Source organism: Anomaloglossus baeobatrachus, chromosome 4, assembly GCF_048569485.1.
Source record: "Anomaloglossus baeobatrachus isolate aAnoBae1 chromosome 4, aAnoBae1.hap1, whole genome shotgun sequence".
NCBI classification, from domain to species: Eukaryota; Metazoa; Chordata; class Amphibia; order Anura; family Aromobatidae; genus Anomaloglossus; species Anomaloglossus baeobatrachus.
In genome coordinates this window covers 187,774,173-187,802,131 of record NC_134356.1, presented here as the reverse complement: position 1 = coordinate 187,802,131, position 27,959 = coordinate 187,774,173, and the positions used below count along the sequence as shown (strand labels likewise).

The 27,959-nt window shown below is 46.3% G+C and overlaps 1 protein-coding gene across 1 annotated transcript in view; it reads right to left on the bottom strand.

Moving 5' to 3' along the window:
• Positions 1-27,959, bottom strand: part of STK32A (serine/threonine kinase 32A) — a 374,739-nt gene that overhangs the window by 106,090 nt on the left and 240,690 nt on the right. Inside the window, exon 6 of the mRNA XM_075342342.1 lies at positions 20,652-20,689. Within this exon, the coding sequence (XP_075198457.1) occupies positions 20,652-20,689 (38 nt within the window). The remainder of the gene's footprint in view (positions 1-20,651; positions 20,690-27,959) is intronic.

Below are 27,959 nucleotides of genomic sequence, written 5' to 3'. Positions count from 1 at the left end.
TGTATATAATGTCTAAAAAGCTAAGATCAGAAAGATATAACAACATTGTCATTAAAAATAATGGCTATACATTCTGAGCTCTGAGAATCCAGAAGAAGCTACAGAACATTGATGATGGTAAATCACAGGTTAACATTTCTTTTTGTTTAAGGTCTTTATACTTCACTGTGAACTTTGAGACAGACAGTCCCGCTAGAGTTCTGTGTATCTACCTGCATGAATATTTTATAAAAGCAAGGTGACTGGGGGTTGGAAGCATGAACAATTTGCAATACAGCGGGTGCTGGAATAAAGCGCCTGTCTCGAGTCATACATCAGGCACTCAAGTGAAGATCTGACAGTTTTGATGTCCCATTTATTTCTTCTTAGCGTACATTCATACCCAGGAGATGAATGTCCTAGTAATACTTTTATATCGGCACGACGTGTGCACAATGTCTAATTCTTATAATGCAAAGCAGGAGAGTATTCTGTCAATTAGCATTTCGAAGAATAGTACTATCGGTGACCCCACACATATACCAGATGCAAAACTCTAATGTAGAGGGGTTTTTGTTTTTTTTAGAAAATCAGTGGTTGGCTTCTAGTAAACACCATACATTAGACTGCAATCATGACAAATATCTTTGTAATTTACAATGTTTGGTATCCAAAGTAAGAACAAATTGACAGAGAAGACTTTTAATATACAGTATATTTATTAAAAAAGAGGGTAAGGGATATGGCCCCAAAACAATACAATATATTAATCATTTATGTACTCATATACAAATGTGCAGCAGGGAAGCATGTGTAAATAAAGTGCAAATGCTAAATTGTGCAGATTAAAAATGCTTTAATCACACCAATTCTGTACAATGAGTAGCATAGTCCATGAAGTCTCTGGAAAAGGGGGACCAATTCAGAGTGTTGTGTTCTGCCCTGTCATGCCCCATATAATTGTTCCCGCCTTAACAAGGTGAGAGACAAGACTTTTTTTCAACCAAAAAAAGAAAATCCCTTTCTGCGTTTATTTCTCAATGATGAGTAGTCATCAGGGGTGTGTACATGCCTAGGTGTTAAGGATGGTGTTTCTGTTGATTCTGTTGCTGGTTGTGAAGGGGTTAAGATTAGAGTTGAGCGCGGTTCGTGGTTCGAGGTTCGCCAGTTCTAGGCTCGAGTGATTTTGGGGCCTGTTCTAGATCGAACTAGAACTCGAGCTTTTTGCAAAAGCTCGATAGTTCTAGAAACGTTCGAGAATGGTTCTAGCATCAAAAAAACAGCTAATTTCTAGCTTGGTTTCCGCTGTAATAGTGTAAGTCACTCTGTGAATCACACTATTATGAAATTTCAGTGTATAGTGTGCGGGAACAGCGCCTTCAGATCACTGCTGTTTCTATAATGGCGATCGCCATTTTTTTTTTTTTCCTTGTCTTCCTTCCCTAAGCGCGCGCGTCTTGTGGGGCGGGCCAGCATGTCAGCCAATCCCAGACACACAGACAGCTAAGTGGACTTTTAGCCAGAGAAGCAACGGTATGTGTGATAGGATGTCCATGTCACATGTCCCTGCATTATAAAAACGAGTATCTGCCCGTCCGGACGCCATTATCTCTTCTGCGTCTTTGGTGTCAGACATCTCTGTCGCAGGTCCGTCCTTTGTCCTATCGCTGATACAGCTGTATGCGCTCCATACACAGCGCTGGACAGCTTAGGGATAGCACTTTCTATCAGTCCTTTTAAGGGCTCAAACCGGTAGGGTCAGAGCCATAGGTGACAGGTCCTGAAAACAGCGACAGCGTCTGTGTAGCAAAGGTCAGGGATTTCCTCCCTGCATTTCCCTATTAGGAGGGAATAGAAAGGCAGGCTTCCTTTCCTCTACCCAGAGCCCCACATTCCTGGCACTGTACCCTCCTGTCCTCTGCACACTCCAACTCATTATAACTAAGCCATTATACTAGCAAACACTCAGTGTACCTAGTGGCATCCTATACGTGGCTATTGGACTTTGCTATAGTCCCACTAGTGCAAAAACATTTGCAGCACCTCTACCTGCATTGCACACTCCAACTCATGATAACTAAGCCATTATACTAGCAAACACTCAGTGTACCTAGTGGCATCCTAAACGTGTCTATTGGACTTTGCTATAGTCCCACTAGTGCAAAGACATTTGCAGCACCTCTGCCTGCATTGCACACTCCAACTCATTATAACTAAGCCATTATACTAGCAAACACTCAGTGTACCTAGTGGCATCCTAAATGTGGCTATTGGACATTTGTCTAGTCACACTAGTGCAAAGACATTTGCAGCACCTCTGCCTGCATTGCACACTCCAACTCATTATAACTAAGCCATTATACTAGCAAACACTCAGTGTACCTAGTGGCATCCTAAACGTGGCTATTGGACTTTGCTATAGTCCCACTAGTGCAAAGACATTTGCAGCACCTCTGCCTGCATTGCACACTCCAACTCATGATAACTAAGCCATTATACTAGCAAACACTCAGTGTACCTAGTGGCATCCTAAACGTGGCTATTGGACTTTGCTATAGTCCCACTAGTGCAAAGACATTTGCAGCACCTCTGCCTGCATTGCACACTCCAACTCATTATAACTAAGCCATTATACTAGCAAACACTCAGTGTACCTAGTGGCATCCTAAACGTGGCTATTGGACTGGTGTCTAGTCACACTAGTGCAAAGACATTTGCAGCACATCTGCCTGCATTGCACACTCCAACTCATGATAACTAAGCCATTATACTAGCAAACACTCAGTGTACCTAGTGGCATCCTAAACGTGGCTATTGGACTTTGCTATAGTCCCACTAGTGCAAAGACATTTGCAGCACCTCTGCCTGCATTGCACACTCCAACTCATTATAACTAAGCCCTTATACTAGCAAACACTCAGTGTACCTAGTGGCATCCTAAACGTGGCTATTGGACATTTGTCTAGTCACACTAGTGCAAAGACATTTGCAGCACCTCTGCCTGCATTGCACACTCCAACTCATTATAACTAAGCCATTATACTGGCAAACACTCAGTGTACCTAGTGGCATCCTAAACGTGGCTATTGGACTTTGCTATAGTCCCACTAGTGCAAAGACATTTGCAGCACCTCTGCCTGCATTGCACACTCCAACTCATTATAACTAAGCCATTATACTAGCAATTTTTGCTGCCAGTTTAAGTGCCGTAGTTGCATTGTCAGGGATATTTATTCTTTATTATTCTGCTGTTAATAAAGCTAGACCACCACTGCAATCTACACCACCTCTCAATTTTTACTACCACATTTTCAGTCCACAATTTTGTCGCAATCAACATGAGTGGCAAAATGACAGATGCTGGTGGAAAGGGGAAGAGACGTGGTGGAAAAGGAAAAAAAGGTTTTGTCCGTGGGGAAGGTGGCAAAGCTCCATTATCATCTGCTGAAGATAGACCATCTACCAGCAAAAGTAAGATGTCTACTACTTACCGTGGACAATCCGATGTGCTCCCTTTTTTACGGACACGAACAACAGGAACAAAGGTAGATGATGGCCAAAAAAGGAAAATGCTTGAATGGATCTCAAGTGGTCCAACAAGTGCCCTCTCAGCCACTTCAAGTACCGCATCCAAAAAACACCAGTCCTCTGAGTTGTCATCCCAATCAAACTTGATTTCTCCCAGCTCTGAAGTCTCCATCAGCCCTGTACAGCATGGCGGAACTGAGATGGCTGAGTCTGCAGAGCTGTTCAGTCACACTATAGCCTGGGAATCAGAGGTCTGCTCCCAAGCTACAGTGAGTACAGAACAGGAAATGGTCTGCAGTGATGCCCAGAACCTTTGTGACTCTGATTCAGGCCGTGAGGACCAAGTTTCTGAGCATAATGTTGACCCTTTGTCACAAACTGTAACACCTGTGGTTATAGACAATGAGGAACATACTGATGAAGATGAGACTCAGATACCCGATTGGGATGACAACTTAAATATTCGGTCAGGGCAAGAAGAGGCTCGGTCTGAGGGGGAGGGGAGTGCAAACACAACAATTGATGATGAAGTTCTAGATCCCACCTACTGTCAACCCACAGTCAGGCACTCGAGAAGGTCAACAGAGGTGGTGGAGGAGGATGCAACTGATGACGAAGTTACCTTGCGCCTTCCTGGACAGAGTCGGAGTACTGGTAGCACGTCTACAACTGCATCCTCAGCCACCACTCTGCCTCTGAGCATTATTCGGGGTGGATCAACAGGTCGCATGTCCTCTAAGCCTTGCCTAGCCTGGTCCTTTTTTGACATAGAAAAAGATCGCCCAAATTATGTGATCTGTAAAATTTGTCATGGTTCTCTTAGTAGAGGTCAAAACCTCAGCAGTTTGACAACTTCTTCCATGAATCGTCACATGAATAAATATCATATGGCCCGGTGGGAAGCTCACCGTGCTGCAATGCGGCCTAGCGGAGCGAACTATCCACCGCCTGCCCCTTCCAGTGCATCCGCGCGCTCGTCATCTTCTAGGACTGTGGGGACAGCTGTCACACCTGTTTTTCCACCCACAACTTCCACCACTGTAACCGCAACAGGCAGTTTGCTTGGTAGGTCGTCAGTTGGTTTGGAAGGGGAAACAAGTGAGTGTGTACAGCTCTCTCAGACATCGATAGCACCAACTTTGGATGAAGGCAACATCATGTCTCCGCCTGCACTTTCCTCACAAACCTGCATTTTTCCAGGGACACCCTACTCAACACCGTCTACACACAGCAGCCAGATCTCTGTCCCTCAGATGTGGACAAATAAAAGGCCATTTCCTGCGACCCATGACAAAGCTAAGAGGTTGACTCTATCCCTCTGTAAGCTGTTGGCTACAGAAATGCTGCCATTCCGCCTAGTGGATACACAGGATTTTAGAGACCTTATGTCTGTCGCTGTGCCCCAGTACCAGATGCCTAGTCGCCACTACTTCTCTAAGAAAGGTGTGCCCGCGCTACACCAGCATGTCGCACACAACATCACCGCTTCCTTGAGAAACTCTGTGTGTGAACGGGTGCATTTCACCACCGATACTTGGACCAGTAAGCATGGACAGGGACGTTACATGTCGCTCACTGGGCACTGGGTAACTATGGTGATAGATGGTGAAGGGTCTGCTGCACAAGTCTTGCCGTCCCCACGACTTGTGTGTCAATCCTCTGTCTGTCCAAGTTCCGCCACTGCTTCTGCATCCTCCACCTCATCTGGGTCCTCCACCTCCGCCCCAAGCCTGCCTGGTCAGGCCACCAGCGTTCTCACTGCGCAGAAGGAATCACGCACCCCTCATTACTATGCTGGCAGCAGAGCGCAACGGCATCAGGCGGTCTTTAGCTTGACATGTCTTGATGTCTTGGGAATAAGAGTCACACAGCTGAGGAGTTGTGGTCAGCTCTGCGGTCCGAGTTTAATAAATGGTTGTCTCCACTCAACCTGCAGCCTGGTAAGGCCGTGTGCGACAATGCTGCAAACCTGGGTGCGGCCCTTCGCCTGGGCAAGGTGACACACGTACCTTGTATGGCTCACGTGTTGAACCTTGTCGTGCAGCAATTTTTAACACACTATCCCGGCCTAGATGGCCTTCTGAACAGGGCACGAAAACTGTCTGCTCACTTCCGCCGTTCAAGCGCCGCAGCTGAGCGACTTGCATCGCTCCAGAAGTCTTTCGGCCTGCCGGTTCATCGCCTGAAATGCGATGTGGCGACACGCTGGAATTCAACTCTCCACATGTTACAGCGACTGTGGCAGCACCGCCGTGCCCTGGTGCAATACGTCATGACGTATAGCCTGGGCCAACGAGATGCAGAGGTGGGGCAGATCACCCTGATGGAGTGGTCTCAGATCAAGGACCTATGCACCCTTCTGCACAGTTTCGACATGGCGACGAATATGTTTAGCGCTGACAATGCCATTATCAGCATGACGATTCCAGTCATTTACATGCTGGAGCACACGCTAAACACTATTCGGAGTCAGGGGGTGGGACAACAGGAAGGGGATGAACTACAGGAGGATTCATATGCGCAAGACACAACAACATCACCAAGGTCCAGACGTTCATCATCACCAAGGCGCCAGGCATGGGAGCATGGGGGACAGGGATCAACAAGGGCGCATGGTAGCAGGCGAGATGTTGAGGAAGGTGCAGGAGGACATGATGAAATGGAGGACGAACTGTCCATGGACATGGAAGACTCAGCAGATGAGGGAGACCTTGGTCAGATTTCAGTTGAAAGAGGTTGGGGGGAGATGTCAAAGGAAGAAAGAACGGTTAGCACCTCTATGCCACAAACACAGCGTGGACTTGGTCCGCATGGCTGCGCAAGACACATGAGTGCCTTCTTGTTGCACTACCTCCAACATGACCCTCGTATTGTCAAAATTAGAAGTGATGATGACTACTGGCTTGCCACACTATTAGATCCCCGGTACAAGTCCAAATTTTGTGACATAATTCCAGCCATAGAAAGGGACGCACGTATGCAGGAGTATCAGCAGAAGCTGTTACTCGATCTTAAATCCGCTTTTCCACCAAACAACCGTGCAGGTGCAGGGAGTGAATCTCCCAGTTGTAACTTGACAAACATGGGACGGTCTCGTCATCTTCAACAGTCTACACGTACCAGTAGGACCGTATCTGGTGCTGGTAACAGCAATTTTATGGAATCTTTTCATAATTTTTTTTAGACCCTCCTTTGCAAGGCCACCAGAGACAACAAGTCTGACACATAGTCAACGGCTGGAGAGGATGATACAGGAGTATCTACAAATGAACATCGATGCCATGACTTTGCAAATGGAGCCTTGCTCATTTTGGGCTTCAAATCTAGAAAAATGGCCAGAGCTATCCAGTTACGCCTTGGAGATTTTGTCGTGTCCAGCTGCCAGCGTTGTCTCTGAACGTGTCTTCAGTGCTGCTGGGTGTGTGCTGACAGATAAGCGCACGCGTCTGTCCAGTGACAATGTGGACAGACTGACGTTCATCAAAATGAACAAGTCATGGATCCAGAAGGAATTTACTACCCCTGTGTCATCCTGGGGAGAGTAAATGCTTGTGGAATTGGAATGTGCTTGATGCAAATCTAGCTGTGAAGTGTACAACTAGGGCACAAGTGCTGCCACTGAATGGGTGGGTGTGTGTGGGGCACAATTTTTGGAAAAAAGGGAGGCTCCGCTTGAAGTAACCCTTGCTTACATTGTTTTTAAAAGGAGCCAAGATGAACAAGTCATGGTTCAGCAAAGACTTTGCTACCTACCCCGGTGTCATCCTGGGGACGGATAAGAATGGCGTATTTTTGAATGTGCTTGATGCAAATCTAGCTGTGAATTGTACAACTGGGGCACAACTGCTGCCACTGAAGGGGTGGGTGTGTGTGGGGCACAATTTTTGGAAAAAAGGGAGGCTCCGCTTGGAGTAACCCTTGCTTGATGTGTTTTTAAAAGAAGCCAAGATGAACAGAGCTGGGATCAGGAAAGACTTTGCTACCTACCCCGGTGTCATCCTGGGGACGGTTAATTATGGCGTATTTTTGAATGTGCTTGATGCAAATCTAGCTGTGAAGTGTACAACTAGGGCACAAGTGCTGCCACTGAAGGGGTGGGTGTGTGTGGGGCACAATTTTTGGAAAAAAGGGAGGCTCCGCTTGGAGTAACCCTTGCTTGATGTGTTTTTAAAAGAAGCCAAGATGAACAGAGCTGGGATCAGGAAAGACTTTGCTACCTATCCCGGTGTCATCCTGGGGACGGTTAATTATGGCGTATTTTTGAATGTGCTTGATGCAAATCTAGCTGTGAAGTGTACAACTAGGGCACAAGTGCTGCCACTGAATGGGTGGGTGTGTGTGGGGCACAATTTTTGGAAAAAAGGGAGACTTCGCTTGGAGTAACCCTTGCTTACATTGTTTTTAAAAGGAGCCAAGATGAACAAGTCATGGTTCAGCAAAGACTTTATCTACCTACCCCGGTGTCATGCTGGGGACGGTTAATTATGGCGTATTTTTGAATGTGCTTGATGCAAATCAAAACATCCTGTTTGCAACTAGGGCACAAGTGCTGCCACTGATGGGGTGTCTGTGTGGCCCAATTTTTTGAAAAAAGGGAGACTCCGCTTGGAGTAACCCTTGCTTACATTGTTTTTAAAAGAAGCCAAGATGAACAAGTCATGGTTCAGCAAAGACTTTGCTACCTACCCCGGTGTCATCCTGGGGACGGATAAGAATGGCGTATTTTTGAATGTGCTTGATGCAAATCTAGCTGTGAAGTGTACAACTAGGGCACAAGTGCTGCCACTGAATGGGTGGGTGTGTGTGGGGCACAATTTTTGGAAAAAAGGGAGACTTCGCTTGGAGTAACCCTTGCTTACATTGTTTTTAAAAGAAGCCAAGATGAACAGAGCTGGGATCAGGAAAGACTTTGCTACCTACCCCGGTGTCATCCTGGGTACGGTTAAGAATAGCGTATTTTTGAATGTGCTTGATGCAAATCTAGCTGTGAAGTGTACAACTAGGGCACAAGTGCTGCCACTGAATGGGTGGGTGTGTGTGGGGCACAATTTTTGGAAAAAAGGGAGACTCCGCTTGGAGTAACCCTTGCTTGCTGTGTTTTTAAAAGAAGCCAAGATGAACAGAGCTGGGATCAGGAAAGACTTTGCTACCTACCCCGGTGTCATCCTGGGGACGGTTAATTATGGCGTATTTTTGAATGTGCTTGATGCAAATCTAGCTGTGAAGTGTACAACTAGGGCACAAGTGCTGCCACTGAATGGGTGGGTGTGTGTGGGGCCCAATTTTTGGAAAAAAGGGAGACTCCGCTTGGAGTCACCTTGCGGTGTTTTATATGATTTTAGAAGGGCGTGCCATGCCTATATCTGTGTGTCCTCCTCTTTTTCCTTGTCCAGCTCTTTTGTTTTCGCATGAGTATACAGTTAGGTCCAGAAATATTTGGACAGTGACACAAGTTTTGTTATTTCAGCTGTTTACAAAAACATGTTCAGAAATACAATTATATATATAATATGGGCTGAAAGTGCACACTCCCAGCTGCAATATGAGAGTTTTCACATCCAAATCGGAGAAAGGGTTTAGGAATCATAGCTCTGTAATGCATAGCCTCCTCTTTTTCAAGGGACCAAAAGTAATTGGACAAGGGACTCTAAGGGCTGCAATTAACTCTGAAGGCGTCTCCCTCGTTAACCTGTAATCAATGAAGTAGTTAAAAGGTCTGGGGTTGATTACAGGTGTGTGGTTTTGCATTTGGAAGCTGTTGCTGTGACCAGACAACATGCGGTCTAAGGAACTCTCAATTGAGGTGAAGCAGAACATCCTGAGGCTGAAAAAAAACGAAAAAATCCATCAGAGAGATAGCAGACATGCTTGGAGTAGCAAAATCAACAGTCGGGTACATTCTGAGAAAAAAGGAATTGACTGGTGAGCTTGGGAACTCAAAAAGGCCTGGGCGTCTACGGATGACAACAGTGGTGGATGATCGCCGCATACTTTCTTTGGTGAAGAAGAACCCGTTCACAACATCAACTGAAGTCCAGAACACTCTCAGTGAAGTAGGTGTATCTGTCTCTAAGTCAACAGTAAAGAGAAGACTCCATGAAAGTAAATACAAAGGGTTCACATCTAGATGCAAACCATTCATAAATTCCAAAAATAGACAGGCCAGAGTTAAATTTGCTGAAAAACACCTCATGAAGCCAGCTCAGTTCTGGAAAAGTATTCTATGGACAGATGAGACAAAGATCAACCTGTACCAGAATGATGGGAAGAAAAAAGTTTGGAGAAGAAAGGGAACGGCACATGATCCAAGGCACACCACATCCTCTGTAAAACATGGTGGAGGCAACGTGATGGCATGGGCATGCATGGCTTTCAATGGCACTGGGTCACTTGTGTTTATTGATGACATAACAGCAGACAAGAGTAGCCGGATGAATTCTGAAGTGTACCGGGATATACTTTCAGCCCAGATTCAGCCAAATGCCGCAAAGTTGATCGGACGGCGCTTCATAGTACAGATGGACAATGACCCCAAGCATACAGCCAAAGCTACCCAGGAGTTCATGAGTGCAAAAAAGTGGAAAATTCTGCAATGGCCAAGTCAATCACCAGATCTTAACCCAATTGAGCATGCATTTCACTTGCTCAAATCCAGACTTAAGACGGAAAGACCCACAAACAAGCAAGACCTGAAGGCTGCGGCTGTAAAGGCCTGGCAAAGCATTAAGAAGGAGGAAACCCAGCGTTTGGTGATGTCCATGGGTTCCAGACTTAAGGCAGTGATTGCCTCCAAAGGATTCGCAACAAAATATTGAAAATAAAAATATTTTGTTTGGGTTTGGTTTATTTGTCCAATTACTTTTGACCTCCTAAAATGTGGAGTGTTTGTAAAGAAATGTGTACAATTCCTACAATTTCTATCAGATATTTTTGTTCAAACCTTCAAATTAAACGTTACAATCTGCACTTGAATTCTGTTGTAGAGGTTTCATTTCAAATCCAATGTGGTGGCATGCAGAGCCCAACTCGCGAAAATTGTGTCACTGTCCAAATATTTCTGGACCTAACTGTATGTCCTTGTCACTTTCTCATGTGTTTGTGTTGTGAGTTGTTTGTCACCTTTTGGACACCTTTGAGGGTGTTTTCTAGGTGTTTTTATGTGTTTGTGATTGCCTGCCATTGTTTCCTATGCAGTTCGAGTTCGGTTCGTCGAACGTTCGACGAGCCGAACTCGAGCCGAACCGGGACCGGTTCGCTCATCTCTAGTTAAGATTCTTCCTGAGGATGTTTCTTTTATCCCTCTAGTGATCATTGCTGGACGTGAGTCAGGTTCTTTGCTTGTCAGTGAGACAGGTGCGGGCCTTGGCTATAATCCGAGTTGACCAATCACGTCCAGCACTTGGTTTTTAAAGGAAGAGATTCTGCCTCAAGCTGATGTCGGTGATATTGTTTTCTGTGTCAGTTTTGCTCCAGTGAACATGTCTTGAACACCAGGTCTTCATGTCATGTCAGCGATGTGCCTGTGACCCGCTGGACACTTCACCAGTGTGGTCCAGCTTGTCTTTTTCTCTTGGAGATCGCCAGTGTTGTCTGCTGCAGTTTGTCTACTTATGTGGATGCAATTTTTACCTTTTTTCCTAGTCATTCTGATCTCGCCTTTGGAGCCTGGAATAAGTACTTTGTCTTCTTTCCTGTGACTGAATGGTTTTCATGCATTTTTCTTTTGTGTGCCTTGATTATTTTGATTCTGCTTCAATTAGTTTTGAAATACAATGGAAAGTGTTCATTCTCAGAGAAAAAACGCATAGGTGAGTTTTTTCTCTCTGTCTGAACATTGTTTTGAGTTTTTTGCTCAAATATGCGTTTATGTTCCATTGTGTTCCCACTGATAATCTTTAACAAAAGGACATTGCTGAAAATCCAGAAGGCTTTTTCCCATTCTTTTGCAGATTTAATTTGTTGTATTTAGTATACCACTTCAATGTACTGTTCACTATTAGTCCTCTTGGACATTGAATATTTTTCTGCTTATGGCAGTTGCTACTAAGGCATTTTTTGTGAGAACCTCTTTTGGATGCTAATCCTGTCTGGTGCCTTGCATAAGAGTTCCCTAATGTAGTGGGTAGAGGATCATGTGGTCCTAAGGGAATTTTGATCATCAGGAGTTGGGTTATTTTAGGGTTTTTGCTGGCAGTAAACAGTGATCTATCTTTTTGTGTCTTAGTTAGCAGGGCCTCTCTTTGCTCAAGTCTATCCCTAACCAACTGTGTATTGTTTGCTTCTTATATCATCATCAATATATGTTGGGGGCTTTAACTATCCCTTTGGAGTCGCTCTGAGACAAGTTAGGATTCCATTCTTCATCTTTGAGGCTAGCTAGTTTCTTAAGCGGTGATGAGGCATTTAGGTAGAGTAGGCACGCTCCACCACTATTTCTAGTTGTGTATATATAGTCAGGGGGTTGCCACCTATTAGTTTCCAACCACTCTTGTGATCTACTTTTGGGGGTTACCTGGTTTTTCCTCCTACACTCTTGGGGTAGTAGTTCAAAGCCTTTGGCTTGCCTCTTTCCCTGGATGCGGAAGGAGTTTACCCTTGAATGGGATATTTATAGGAATGTCAGTGATCTCCTCACCATAACACTAGGGAATAACTGATAATAGTTTGCAAGGATGCGAAAGAATCAAGAGATTATAAATGGCATTTTAGGATGCTGTTATGTCAGACATATCCTGTGTAGTGTGTAGAGTATGGAATTAAATAAAATTACTCTGGAAGGGGAAGGGGTGGACTGGAGTAAATTTATAACAAATTTTGAAACTTTTTGAAAATAGGTGAAAATATTTGAATACCCTAAACCCTGCACAAATGCAGACACAGGCAAACATAATTAAATAGACTTAAAAAAGGCAGAAAACGATCCAATGTTGAAAAAAGACATGCGCAAATGCAATGATAAACTGAGCCCAGTATTTTACCTTGCCAGGAACCATAGGAAAGACTGGACTAGTCCTGCATATTTTTGCACCACTCTGGTTGAATGACAGGTCTATTCTACGTGTGTAATTATGGATCTCATCGAATTCAGCAGGTCTCTCCCTCCTGGCTGGCTCTTCAAACTGTAATTGTGCAGCCAATCTCTGGTTCAAATTTACTGTGGTTTGGGCAGTTTAGAATGATTGACAGGCTTTCTTTAAAGCAACTCCTTATTGGACTTTTATTATGGGTCCATTGGACTCTTATAAACACTAGAGGAGGCCAAAAATGAAAACATTCACTTCTCTACTATTCCCTCATGGCTCCACCTCAAGCTCCAGGTCCATTCATAAACTATACTAACATTTACTACAGGTGACAGCCTAGTCTGAATCTACTATTTTACCCATTGTTTCTGTGGAAGGAAAGCAGATATCTGAAAGTCACGTCAAAATAAATTGCAAACAGGATAAAAAAAAGGTTGCCTGGGCTGAATGTGAGTATGCAAGCTTGATAAATCTAATACTGCTGTCTGCTTTTCTGTTATGTGTGTGTATTCAGACTGTAGTGTAGAAATCTATCTTTACTATAGCATAACGGCTTCAATTTGGCATATACATCTTTAGCATCTGTCAGTCATATAGGTAGTTCCCTCTGTACAGGAAAGCAAACTCTACTAGGCTAATTATTTTTTTATTTTTTTTTATAGCAGTATACCAACAATTGGACTTTGTGTTGGATTTGATGCTAATCTAATCACAGATTTTATACCTCTACATTGCAAGGGTGAAAACTTTGAACTGAAGGTTAATGTCCATGAAGAAAAATTCTACATCATTTGGATGAGATTTGTTCAAATCCAATCCCCGTGGCTGATAGTGTAATATGATGCAGTCATGCAATATAAAGCAAGCTTTATGAACACAATGCACCTTATCTGGGGACGTAGTATTTGGGCAGATTGACAGCTGGCTACTGGAAAGACAAGCTGTTTCTGCAGCCCTTACATAGACCTGAATGAAATCTACCATGTAACCCCAACCTTATAGGTTAGCGCCACCGACACACATCTTTGTGACATTCTGAAATTTGCAAAATTTCCTTCAAAATATGGTAACTTCAGCTTTGTTAGTAACAGTTCATGTGGACTGTCTGTTTGCAGACACTTGTTAAGATACTTTCACACTTGCATTGTGCGGCATCCGTCACAATCCGTTGTGTGACTGATGCAACGGATGCGTTGCAGATAGTGGCACAACTGATGTAACTAATGCTGCAAAACAACGATCCTTTGTTTTTTTGAGTTTTTTTTTACTGTTTTACCGGCAGCAGGCTATTGTGAACGATCAGCTGATCACCCACAAAAGCCAGCCGCCGGGTGATCAGCTGATCTTTCACAAAAGCCGTCCGATCAGCTGATCGCTCTCAAAAGCCAACCGCCGGGCGATTAGCTGATCGCTCTCAAAAGCCGGGCGATCAGCTGATCGCTCTCAAAAGCCGACCGCCAAACGATCAGATGATTGCTCACAAAAGCCAGCTGCCGGCCAATCAGCTGATCGCACTCAAAAGTCGGGCGATCAGCTGATCACACTCAAAAGCCGGCCGCTGGGTGACCGTGTCGTTTATTCCTCATACATTGGACGTTTTGTTGTACGAACCTAGTCAATTGAAACGTGTGACATCCCTCATACGATTTTGATGTCTGAGGCTATGTGCTCAGGTGTGCGCTCTGCACCGCAGCTTAAAAAAGGTCCGCTTCGGAGCGCAGCTGAAAAGCTGCGTTCTGAAGCGCCTCACAATGTCTGTCATTCACTAATCTCTGTCAGTCGGTCACTATCTCTGTCCCTCTCTCTCTGTCCATGTCAGTCTATCCATCTTACCTCCTCTCTCATACTCACCGATACCCGATCACCGGCGCGGCGCTGCACGGCATTCACACTGCTCCGGCGGCATTTACTATTTTGAAAAAGCTGGCCGCTCATTAAACAATCTCGTATTCCCTGCTTTCCCCACCCACCGGTGCCTATGATTGGTTGCAGTGAGACACGCCCCCACGCTGAGTGACAGGTGTCTCACTGCTCCCAATCACAGCAGCCGGTGGGCGTGTCTATACTGTGCAGTGAAATAAATAATTAAATAATTAAAAAAAAACGGCGTGCGGGTCTCCCCCAATTTTAAAACCAGCAAGATAAAGCCATACGGCTGAAGGTTGGTATTCTCAGGATGGGGAGCTCCACGTTATGGGGCGCCCCCCAGCCTAACAATATCAGCCAGCAGCCGCCCAGAATTGCCGCATACATTAGATGCGACAGTTTACCTGGCTCTTCCCGATTTGCCTCGGTGCTTTGGCAAATCGGGGTAATAAGGAGTTATTGGCAGCTCATAGCTGCCAATAACTCCTAGATTAATCATGTCAGGCGTCTCCCCGAGATACCTTCCATGATTAATCTGTAAGTGACAGTAAATAAACACACACACCCGAAAAAATCCTTTATTAGAAATAAAAAACACAAACATATACCCTCGTTCACCACTTTAATAAGCCCGAAAAAGCCCTCCATGTCCGGCGTAATCCTGGATGATCCAGCGTCGCTTCCAGCTCTGCTGCATGAAGGTGACCGGAGCTGCAGAATACACCGCCGCTCCTGTCAGCTCCACGCAGCTAATGAAGGGAATAGTGCGATCAGCTGAGCTGTCAATGAGGTTACCCGCTGTCACTGGATACAGCAGTGGCCGTGGGTAACCTCAGTGACAGCTCAGCTGATTGCATGGCTGTCTTCAGTTGCTGCGTGGAGGTGACAGGAGCGGCGGTGTATTCTGTAGCTACGGTCACCTCCATGCAGCAGAGCTGGAAGCGATGCTGGACCATCCAGGATTTACTTTTTATTAAAGAGCAGTGTGAATGCCGTACAGCGCCGCGCCGGGGATCGGGGATCAGTAAGCATATGAGAGAGGGCTGCTCAATTCAGTTGCTCAGGAGTTTAGCGGTCACCGGTGAGTCCTTCACGGGTGACCGCTAATCAGGACGCGACACAGACAGAGCCGCAGCATGACAATGAAGTCGGGTGAAGTTAACCCGAGTTCATTCTGACCATGCGGCTCTTTCTGTGTCTGCTGTCATCTGCCATTCAGCTCTGCTACATGGCTGTCTGTGTCTGCTGTCAGCGGCCATGTAGCAGAGCTGAATGACAGATGACATAGTAAAAACGGATCCCTACACATTACACACGCTTGGCAAGTCAATAAGTAAAAAAAAAAAAGAAGGGTGCCCAATGCATACATCACAGAACACATGATCTAAAGGATCGCACACAAAATTGATCAATTTAACATAGACTACTAACGCACGTGTGACAGCAAATGAACGACCTACGTGCGATCTCATTAAATCGCATATGCGACCTGGGCGTGTCACATCGCAAACGAGATTGCACACCTAATTGTAAGGTGTAAAGCTGGCTTAAGAGCTGAGCATGTGCAGTGAAAAAAGGGATTCCGCCGCTCAAAAAAACGCTACATGCTGCGTTCCTGCCGCCCAACGGTCAGTCGTTCCACCACTGATCCGTCACGCGGCGGATGCAATGCAGACACATTTGTCGCAATCCGTCATCCATACAAGTCTATGGGTAACAGCGCAAGCCATTAACGGCTTGCGCTGTTTTCCAAAGCAGTGGATTGCAACGAACGCAAGTGTGAAAGTACCCTTACAGGTCAAATAAAAGTTTGTAGGTCAGTAAAATGTAATAATTTTCTAATGCAAAGTAAAAGAATTGTCTACACTGTGTTCCAAATTATTGTGCAAAAAATATTTTTTCATATTTTCCTAAATTAACTTTTTGTATTGCAGTCATTATTATTTTCCAGTCATCTACTATTTGAGTATAATTGAAATGCATTTGATCAAACTGCCTATGAAAACAGTATATTTGTAAAAATAATAAACACTCAAAATGCGCTCAAAATGCATGTTCCAAATTATTATGCACAGCGGAATTTTCAACCTTTTTATTTTTATTTTGAAAAACAAAATGGTCAATTGTGAAATTGTACAGTAGGTCTGAGTGGACCCGGACTGTAAAAGTCCAGATCCGCGCGGTTTCAAAGATGCCCGGGTGCCGGACCCAGGCCTGGCATTCCGGCTGTACGATTCAGATTAAGCACTGGGGAAATTAAAGGGAAAATAAAGAAAGCAAAAAATAAGCGAGCGTTTCATACTTACGGAGACTTGGTGTCATGGCGGCAAACTGCTTTTGGGTCGCGCATTCATTCCTCCTGTACTGCGCAATAGGCTCATCGCATGCACACAGCTGTCCATGCTTTCCCCACCCACTGGCCGCCCTGTCATCTGTGATTGGTTGCAGTCAGACGCACCCCCAGCCTGTAACAGTGTCTGCCTGCAGTTATTGCTCATCGAGGCTCAGTTATTGTCTGCACTCACAGCTGGCAGTCTTGTTCTATGGCCACTCGCTGTGAGATGTAGCACTGTTGGAAGCGGCATGGGACCCCGTTTGGATTATGCTGGACCTGGAGGGGTGTTTGTTTATTCCAAATAAAGGATTTTTTCTCTGTTTGTAATTATTTACTTTTATTTACAGGTTAATGATGCCAGTGTCTCATAGACGCCTGTGACATCACTAACCTAGGAATTAGTAGCAGCTGTGCACTGTTATTAACGCCTGCTATTACCCCGATTGCCACCGCACTAGGGCAATAGTTAGAGCTGATAAAGCACCAGGATTGTCACAACTAATGGATGCGGCAATACCGGGTGGCTGCGGGCTGAGAATACCAGCCCTGATCTGGCTTTATCTTGGCTGGGTATCAAAATTGGGGGGGGACTGCACGTCTTTTTTTTTTTTTAATTATTTATTTCAATTAAATAAAAAAGCCGCATGCGGTTTCTGTTACGCCAGAGTGACACTTACAAGGGACTCACGCGACTCTCACATCGCAGCACCCGGCACAGCCTCTCCTAACAGGAGTGGGTCGGCCGTTGTCTTTCTATGGAGCTGCATGCTCATTTTTGGAGCTTGACAGGCCATGCCAGGGGATGTTACGCCAGACTCGCATGAGTCAGACATCGCATCACCCGACACAGCCGTACGCTCTTCTGACAGGAGCGAATCGGCCGCATGTGTTTCTATGTACCTGCATGCTCATGTTCGAACTGTGGCAGGCCGTATCAGGTGATGTCATGTCAGACTCGCACAAGTCTCGCATTACACCACCTGCCATAGCCGCACACTCTTCTGACAGGAGTCGGTCGGCTGCATGTGTTTCTATGTACCTGCACGCTCATGTTTGGAGAGCGGCAGGTCGTGCCAGGTGAGGTCATGTCATTTATTTTTATACTAGCATACTGACCCGCAGAGACTTGCACTGCTTTCCCCGCCCATCGGCCATCCTGGCACCCCTGTGATTGGTTACAGTCAGCTGACACGCTGGCACTCAGGGTGGGGGCGTGTCTAATTGCAACCAATTACACGTGCCGGTGGGCAGGCAAAGCAATGAATATTCAATGAGGGTTAATTGTCGGCTCCAGAAGGGAATGCGTAACCTGGAAGTAGCTTGCTGCCATGACACAGCCATGGTGAGTACACCTCACATGTTCCCACCTGCCCATCCCTTCCACCAATGTTTTTAATCTCCGGATTCTGGTCCCCATAGACTTATATGGGTACCGGATTCCGGAGCGGATCCAGATTTTTTATAATTTTTTTGCGAGTTCAACCAGCTCTACTGCTGACAGAAACCACACTGTACATATCTTGTGTTGCAATTTCATAAATTGATTGCTGCAATGCTCTGTGTTCTGACCTGTGTTCTGAACTCAATGGCCACATATTCATTTTGAGGCAGTTATGTTTTTGATCAGGAGAGCTGTAGTCATTCATAACATTGCAGTCTCTGCTAAGAACAGGTAATTTGGATTTGTGAAACTGACTTTATACTCTTAGCAAATCTTTCATAAAACTGGGGCATTTTATGACTCTTCCTAGTAATGCACTTTTTGTACACATCTTTTAAAACCTTTATTAGAGCTGTCATATTTTCTCATCAAATCCCCCAATTTATTTTATTGCAGTGTTCCTAAAAACCAAACTAAAAAATTTGCACCTACAATAAGTTTGGCAAAAGTTAAAAATATTTTTTTTTCTTTTTAAATACATGGTTACTGCAATTATTTAAGGTAGCTTAACATAAAGTTCAGGCATTAACATGTATAGCATGTTTTCAAAGTCATACTAAATATATTCCCCAGACGAATGAAGTCGGATGCATACAATACAGTTAGGTCCAGAAATATTTGGACAGTGACACACGTTTTTGCATTTTAGCTATTAAACAAAACATATTCAAGATGCAGTTATATAATCAATATGGGCTTAAAGTGTAGACTCTCAGCTTTAGGCCCCTTTTCACACTTAAACGTACCAGAATCACTGACATACGCAGACCCATTATAATGAATGGGTCTGCTCACACGTCAGTGATTTTTCACTGCACGTGTCTCCGTGCGGCGTACCCGCGTGTGCGTGATTGCCGCACGGAGACATGTCCATTTTTTTCTGGCATCACCGATGTCCCACGGACCATGCAGTGGTGTGGTCCATGAAACACGTGCCAGAAAAAAACGTGCATTTAAAATAATAAACATTTTAACTCACCCGGCTTCAGCCGTGCTCTCTGCAGCCCGTGCAGCTTGCTGCTTCTAAGCCGGCTGATTACTGTCGCGCATCTTAATGATGCACGACACAGCCGACCCGGAAGCAGCTGCTGCGGGGGTCAGCGCCGGCCGGATGCTGCATCGCGGGAGCGATCAGCACCATGGAGAGCGGGAGCGGGCGCAGGTGAGTTGATTTCTAAGTGCAATCACGGGCCACAGAGAACGGAGCCCGAATTGCACTTAGACAACCCACGTGTGCCGTGATTCACGGCACACGCAGGGACATGTGCGTGTTTTACACGCTAGTGAAAAACGTCTGTGTTTTTCACTGACGTGTGAAACGGGCCTTAAATTGAGGGTATTCACATCATAATTGGAGTAAGGGTTTAGGAATTACAGCTTTTTTTTTACAATTTTTTTTAAGGGACCAAAAGTAACTGGATAGTTATATTAAAAGCTCTTTAATGGGCAGCATGGGCTATTCCCTTATTAATGCATCATCAGTTAAGCAGGTAAAAAGTCTGGGGCTGATTCCAGGTGTGGCAATTGGAAGCTGTTGCTGTAAACCAACAACATGTAGTCAGTCATAGGAGCTCTCAATGGAAGAGAAACAAGCCATCATTAGACAAAAAAAAAAAAAAGAAATTCATCAGAGTGAGCAGAAGTGGCCAAATCAAGAGTTTGGTACATTCTGGACAAAAAAACAAAATATTTTAGGATCTGAAAAAGGCCTAGACATCCATGGAAGAGAACAGTGTTGGATGATCGTAGAATCCTTTCCTTGGTGAAAAGAAACCAATTCATAAGATCCACCAAAGTGAAGAACACTCTCCAGGAAGGAAGTAGGTGTTTTAGTGTTCAAATCTACCAAACAGTGAATTCTTTATGAAAGCAAATACAGAGGGTTCATCACAAGGTGCAAACCATTAATCAGCGTTAAAAAAAGAAAGGCCAGATTACAGTTTGCCAAAACAATTCTAAAAAATCCAGCCCAGTTCTGGAAAAGCATTATTTGGACAGATGAAACTAAAGTCAACTCATACCAGAATGATGGAAAGATGAAAGCATGGAGGAGTAAATTAATTCGTCCAATTACTTTTGAGCCACTGAGTGAGGAGGCTTTGTTGAAAAATGGCTGCAGTTTCGAAACGATTCACAGAATATTTTTCTTCAACCCCTTTAATTAAGCCTCAAGGTTTACACTTCAATTGAACCTCAGTTGTTTCATGTTAAATAAAAAATAGCAGCATGCAGAGCTGACATCACGAAGATTCGGTCACTGTCCACATATTTCTGGACCTATTTTATGTGCCTGCATATCAGTCATCTGCCCTTAACCCAATCTTTTCTCCTCCAAAAAAAAGTAATATACAATATACATTTCTTTCATAGACTTTGTTTTCTGGATTGTGTATATATTTGAATCGCTCTATAAAAACGAAATATATCATATTTTATGTCAACAAACGATTTGTACTATAAGTATATAAGTCCATCTTACCTTGCTCATCAAGGAGTATATTATCCGGTTTGATATCCCTATGAAAATAAAATATAGGCACATTAGAACAGATATACATTAACCTTAAAGTATTAATAATTGTATATTTCTCAAAGCACACGCAGTATAGAATACGTGTGGCGCAGGTTAATCTTTTGCTGTCAGAGGTATCCTTGAATGGCAATTCGCTTCACAGCAGACATATTCAGTTTTTGGTGCTGTTGGAGCTTTTCTCCATTTTTGCTGACCTATGCCCTAGCTGTCAATCCAACATGGCAGCTTGCTGGCTCTGACTGTGGACCAGGTTCTGATCGTTTTGTTGTCAACCATCCTCCAATGGGCTCTGACTATGTTCCAGTGTGTGAATACCTCTGTTTTACACAAGTTCCTAGATTAGTGCATAGTTGTAGGAAAAGTATATAAATGGAGTAAAGTGTGTGTGGTGCCAAAGCACTCATCTAAAAGTATACCACCTAAAGAAAGCCAATGGTCACCACATAACACTGCAGGCAGCTTAAACAAGTTGGGTTTTCAGATGATGTTTTTACGCAGTTTTAATCTCACCTCATCTGCAACGTGTGCATTCACCTAAGAGGGGACAGGGAAATTGACATGCTGCAGATTTTAAAATGCTGAAGTTCTCAAATTCGGTCAGGTAAAGAAAATAAATGTGAGCATAGGATTTCTGAAATCTCATAGCTTTTGTTGGCACTATAAAAAGCAGCTTTTAATTTGCATAAAAAAATGCTGCAAAAATGCTGCATCTGAACATAGCCTAAAGGGCACTTTACACGCTGCGATATCGCTATCGATATCGCTAGTGAGCGTACCTGTGGCGCCCCAGGACCTGGTCGCCACAACAGCATTGCCCCTCCAAAGGGTTGATGCTGAGCCTGGAGGTAATTGGGAGGTCTATTGGCCAGTAAGTTTAACATCCAACGCAGTTCTCCCTCAGACCAGCAGGGGGAGCTCTGAACCTGGAGTTCCAGGGAGCATTCATTAAGTCTGGCCTGAGGGAGGGGTTAGTGTTCAGTCTGTAGAGAGAAGTGATAGGAAGCAGACGCAGAGTAGTGCTGTCCTGTGGAACTGGGGCCTAGAGCTGGAGCAGCTTGGCCCAGTGAGGCAGGAGGAGCAGAGAGGCACAGAAGAGACTCGGACATCGGAGTCTGTGGCCACCAGGGCCTAAAATACTCCCTGGTAGCCGAATCCGAAGGGCAGGAGAGCTGCAAGCACATGGCCCATAAACAACCTGAAGGTACAGCTGCATCATCAGGGCTCGGTGTGGACTCCAGCAGAGAAGCACCAGAGAGGGCTTGTGTAGCCTACCACAGAGGGAAAGGGACGTACTACCGGTCCCAGCAGCAAGAGGGCCATTGCTAAATCCAGAGAGCAGGGTTCTATCACAGCAAGGGAAAAGAACAGGAGTAGGCCTCATACTCATCTGGCCAAAACGACAGCTCAGTTACTTCCAGGCCGGCCGGAGCCCTCTACCACCTGTAACGGTCTCCCAGGACTAACCGTTTGTGGAGTAAAAGAGGAGAAGGTAAAGAGACTGTTGTTTGTGCCTGTTTCTTTCATGCCTGTCGGCCCTGCACCGTGTTTGCCACACAACACCATAGACTCTCACAAGCACCAACAGTGTCCCCGGGGCACCGCTCAACCTGTGGGGAGCAGTACCACCATTGCTGCCATATCATCACCCCGGAGGCCTCACACAGCAGCGGCGGCTTAATAGCCGCATACCACAGGTGGCGTCACAAACACAAACCCCAAGTCACCAGCCATATTTAACTGACACCCACCAGGGCCACGGAGTCGGGCCCCGCCACCACTGACTACCCCGGACTAGTCCGGCCCGGCACCGGGTGTCCCATAGCCCTGGGGTGGGCGAGTCAATTTTGGCGTCACGAACAGGATTTCGTGCCCGGTCCCACCGGGTACTGTGCGCCTGCAGAAACTGTGCCTAAAAGACTGTGTTGCTGTTTGAAAACTGCCGCCGCCATTAGCCTCACTGAGCGCAGGAAGAAGGGGGGCGTGCCCGAACAAGAGCGCGAAGGGAGCGCGCCATCAGAGCAGAGCGCTGTTAACCCCGCGCTACTCGGAAGAAATTTTGAAAAGTGAACGGAGCCTGGTGAGGTTCACTAAGGGGGAGGAAGATGTCCGACACAGAGGGAGAGCAGGTGGCTGTGGTAGCCCAAGACGCAGCAGCACCGGCCTATGTAATCCCAGTCGCCGTCGCCCCAACCCCCGCTGTAGCGCCGGTAATGCCGATCACAATGCAGTACATCCCAGGAGCAGAATGGCTGCCGCAGTACTCCGGGGAGTCACATACCCTGAGCGACTTCAGAGAAAGGCTGCACAGCTTGTTTCGAGTGTATCCGCTGACTGAGAGCCAGAAGGTGGGCATATTAATGGGGCAGCTAGCCGGCACGGCCCAGCGTGAAGTGAAGTCCTGGCCTGATACAGATAAAGGGACAGCAACCCAGATACTGGCCAAGTTAAAGAGTACTTTTGACACCCGCACCGCAGCAGAAATAAAGATGAGATTCTTTGGGTGCAAACAACGGGCCACAGACAGCATAAGGGACTATGCCTTAAACTTGCAGGAGGCCCTGACAGCAATTAAACAGGTGGACCAAGAGAGTGTACGTGAAGAAGACAAACTCCTAACTGAGCAGTTCATAGAGGGGCTCCTGTCAGATGCCCACAGGACACAGCTGCGTATCATGGTCCTGCAGAACCCTGCTCTGGACTTTGCAAAGTTTAAGGACCAGGCCATTTGGGTACTGTGAGAATCTACACCGAATGACCCAGTACCCCTCCAGCCTCTTGCTAGCACGTACCCAGGGGTGGTGCCTGCAACACGAGCTGCTGCAGGGGCTGAGGCGCAGACTCTGGCTAAGGATCCCGCTGCATAGCTCAGACAGCAGGTCCAGGAGCTGACCAAGACTGTAGCTGCCCTTGCCAAGACCGTGCAGTCTCTACAAGTGACCTCATCGCCTGCAAGAATCGAGTTGGCCTCCAGTCCAGATGATGTCCCATGGATGCGACAGAGGAGGATTCCGCCGACCCGAGAAAAAGATACAGACCGGTATGATTCAACGGGACAACCGATCTGCCGCCGCTGCAGCCAGGCGGGCCACATTGCAAGACACTGTTCTTTAAATGGGTCGAGCCTGGGGCCAGGAGCCAACCCCCAGGTGTAAGGAAGCCCGGCTCAACCCCCAGCCGCAGCAAGTATGTGGGAGGACGATCGGTCCTTTCTATGGTGCTGGATGGGATCCCGTTGAATGCCCTCCTGGATACGGGGTTCCAGGTAACAACCATCCCTTATAAACTGTACAAAAGATATTGGGCTGATTCAGACATTGACCATGGCCCAGATGATGATTTAACAATTGTGGCCAGTAATGGTCAGCCCTTGCCTCAAATTGGGTACAAGGAAGTAACCATTAAAGTGGGGCGGGTAGAATTGCCATGTCAGGGGATGATAATTGTGGATATTGATCGCAAAGAATCTAACCCACTGCTAACCATTGGTACAAATGTGATGGAAAATTGTCTTGCCGAAGTGATAGTTTTGTTGCAGCAGGCGTCTGAAGGTGCCAGCTCCGGGCAGCAGCGTGCCCTACAGAGGGAGATCAGAGCCCTGATGAGGAGGCAGCAGGTAGAGCTGGCCGGAGGAGAAATTGGCAGTGTGAGGGTAAGTGACCCCCTCCCCATTGCAATTCCCCCCAAAAGTGAAATGTTGATATGGTGTCGGGCAGCAATAGGCCTCAAGGGTCAAGATTACCAGGCCTGGGTAGAACCGGTGTATTCAGACAGCAGGCCTGGAGTCCTGATAGCAAGAGGGGTAGCAGACGTTCGCAAGGGAAGAGTGCCCGTCCGTGTCCTGAATTGTGGGGAGGAGGAAGCCAAATTGCCCCGGTACGCCACTGTAGCAAAACTGTACACTGTCAGTAACAATACCATCAAAGCAGTGGAACCCTTGATCCCGTCCGACCAGGCGGAAGACAATGGCTCCAAGGGACAGCTGGAAGACTGGTGCCAAAAATTACATGTGGGCACCGACTCCACCCCCTCACACCAAAAGCATGGGGTTTACCGGGTGGTACAGGAGTACGAGCGGGTCTTCAGCAAACACCCCCTAGATTTTGGGCAGGTAAAAGGGGTTAAACATCAAATCCCCACGGGTGATCATCATCCCATTAAAGAGAGATACCGCCCTGTACCCCCAGCACAGTATCAGCGTGCCAAAGAAATGTTACGGAAGATGAAGGAGGCTGGGGTTATCAGAGATAGTTGTAGCCCCTGGGCAGCTCCACTAGTGCTCGTAAAGAAAAAAGATGGTACAATGAGAATGTGCGTAGATTACAGACAAATTAACCGCATTACACATAAAGATGCTTATCCACTACCCAGAATAGAAGAGTCACTAACAGCCTTAAAATCAGCTAATTATTTCTCCACCCTGGATCTCACCAGTGGGTATTGGCAGGTTCTCGTGGCAGAGCCGGACAAGGAGAAGACTGCATTCACGACACCAATGGGTCTCTGCGAGTTCAATTGTATGCCGTTCGGGCTCTGCAATGCCCCAGGGACATTTCAGAGATTGATGGAGTGCTGCTTGGAACATCACAACTTTGAAACCGTGCTATTGTACCTGGATGACGACATAGTCTACTCCAAGACCTACGAAGACCACCTGAGGCACTTAGCAGAAGTGTTTGAGTCCTTGTCGGAGTATGGCCTGAAGATAAAGCTGTCCAAATGTCACCTCTTGAAGCCAAAAGTACAGTACCTGGGTCATGTGGTCAGCGCAGAAGGTGTGGCACCTGATCCGGAGAAAGTAACCATAATCAAGGACTGGCCAAGACCCACGACGGTAAAGGAGGTGCGGCAGTTCCTTGGGCTGGTGGGCTACTACCGAAGGTTCATTGATGGTTTCACCAAGATAGCAGCGCCTCTTCAAGATCTCCTGGTGGGCCAGCCAAAGAAGGCTAAGAAGCAAAGCCCTCCATTTGAATGGAACAGTCAAATAGAAACATCTTTTGTCCGGCTGAAAGGGGCTCTCACGGGAGAAGAAATTCTGGCCTACCGTGACTACAGCCAGCTGTTTGTACTGTACACAGACGCCAGCAACGTGGGACTGGGAGCAGTTCTGTCCCAGGTGCAGGGAGGCCGGGAGAAGATGATAGCTTAGCCAGTAGGAAGCTTCGTCCCACAGAAAGGAATCCAGAAAACTACCGTTCCTTCAAGCTGGAGTTCCTCGCTATTGTTTGGGCAGTGACTGAACGCTTCAAGCACTATCTGGCATCGGCCAAGTTCACCATCTTCACGGACAACAACCCGTTGACACATCTGGCAACAGCCAAGTTAGGTGCGTTGGAGCAGCGATGGATGGCCCGGCTGTCTAACTTTGACTTTACCATCAAGTACCGGGCTGGCAAGAAGAATAACAATGCTGATGCACTGTCCAGAATGCCTCACTTACCCGAGTCTGGAGAAGACCTGGATGAACTCGAAGAGATAGAGTTACCGGCTTTCCATCACCAAGGTGTTTCCCAGTGTGAGCATGCTGTAGGAGTGAAGCGCTCGAGCCAGCACGAGGTCTCGGTCAACCCATTACTCCACCATAATTGGGAAGAGACACAGAACGGTGACCCAGCCATGTGATTGGTCAAAGAAAAGCTAGCGCAAGCTGAGACCCATCTCGGTCCAGACGCTCCACAAGAAGCCCAGCAGTTGTGGAAGGAGAGGGGACGACTGTTCACCTACCAAGGCAAGCTCTGCAAGAGATATGTCAACTGGCGAATGAATGAACTCGTTGTGCGAGAAGATGAACCATGTGGTTATTGATATGCTCAAGACCCTACCTCTGGAAGAAAGAAACCAATGGCCAGAGAAGTTACCAGATCTGGTAGACCTGTATAACCATATCCCAGTAAACTCGACCAACTGCAGCCCTGCTTACTTGATGCGAGCAAGACCTGGCAAGTTACCTGTAGACTTTGAGATGGGAACTGTGTCACCTGAAGCGGTTCAAGAGATAGAAGATTGGGATACAGAGCGCCAACAGCAGTACCGCAAAGTCCAGGAATGCGCAGAAAAGAGCCTGTCCCAAGCAAGAACGAGACAAGAGCAGAACTACAATCAAACAGCCCCAGCAACTCCCTTAGCACCTGGAGAACAGGTCCTCAAGAAAAAGCGGAGGGCGCATAAATTAGATGATCAGTGGGAGAATGAACCCTACACCATTATTCCCTCCAACTTTGACAATAGTAAGGTATGCCTCATAAGCAAAGATGAAGGCAAGACTTATCAAACAGTGTCCAGAGACCGCCTGAAAGCGTGCCTTGAGCGGTGCAAAATCCAAAAAGAAGTGGAAGAAATTCAAGAAAAGGAGGAAGAAATGATCTAAACAATCCTCGGAAAATTCCCCAAAACTTGGACCCGAATCAATAACGCCATAGTGGTACCAGTCTTGACGTTCCCGCAGTTGGTCTAGCCGGAGACAGAAGATGTTCCAGATTCACCTAAGGAACTGTCCGTCCCAAGACAAGATGACACGCCAGCAGTAGAACAGGAGAATCAACCCCCTGCCAGTGGTGAACCTGTCATATCTTTGGCGAATCTGAGACCCCGTATGCAACCAACACGCATACCTGTCAGGGTTAGGCCTACCAGTAACACGGAGGGGGCAGACACTCCAAGTAGTCAGGGACAAACCCCAGAGCTACGCCGGTCCCAACGTAGCACTCGGGGACAGCCCCCTCCAAGGTATAGAACATAGAAAGTAAAATACCTAACAGAGTGTAAATAGTTATGTGAAAATGTCTTGTATGTAATGTTTTGTTTTAGGTGATTAAGTAAATGGACAATTGGGTCACTGGACTATGAGTGGCCAACACTTTAATTGTTCATAGTTAGCACCAGTGTGCTCAACACCCCTGAAGAAAAACCCGTCCGGCGTGCATAGAGTGGGGTCAGCAAGGCTCTGACGCACGCCCAGAGCCTCCGTTGGTGGTTTTATCGCGGCGGGTCCCCCATGGAGCAGTGTAATGGACACCCGGCAGGGGACCACACTGGACTCTTATAGTTGTTTAAGGTTGTAACATGTTATGTCTTGTTTTGTTTTCTTCAGTCCGGGAGTACTGAGTTTAACTAAGGAGGAGTGTGGCGCCCCAGGACCTGGTCGCCACAACAGCATTGCCCCTCCAAAGGGTTGATGCTGAGCCTGGAGGTAATTGGGAGGTCTATTGGCCAGTAAGTTTAACATCCAACGCAGTTCTCCCTCAGACCAGCAGG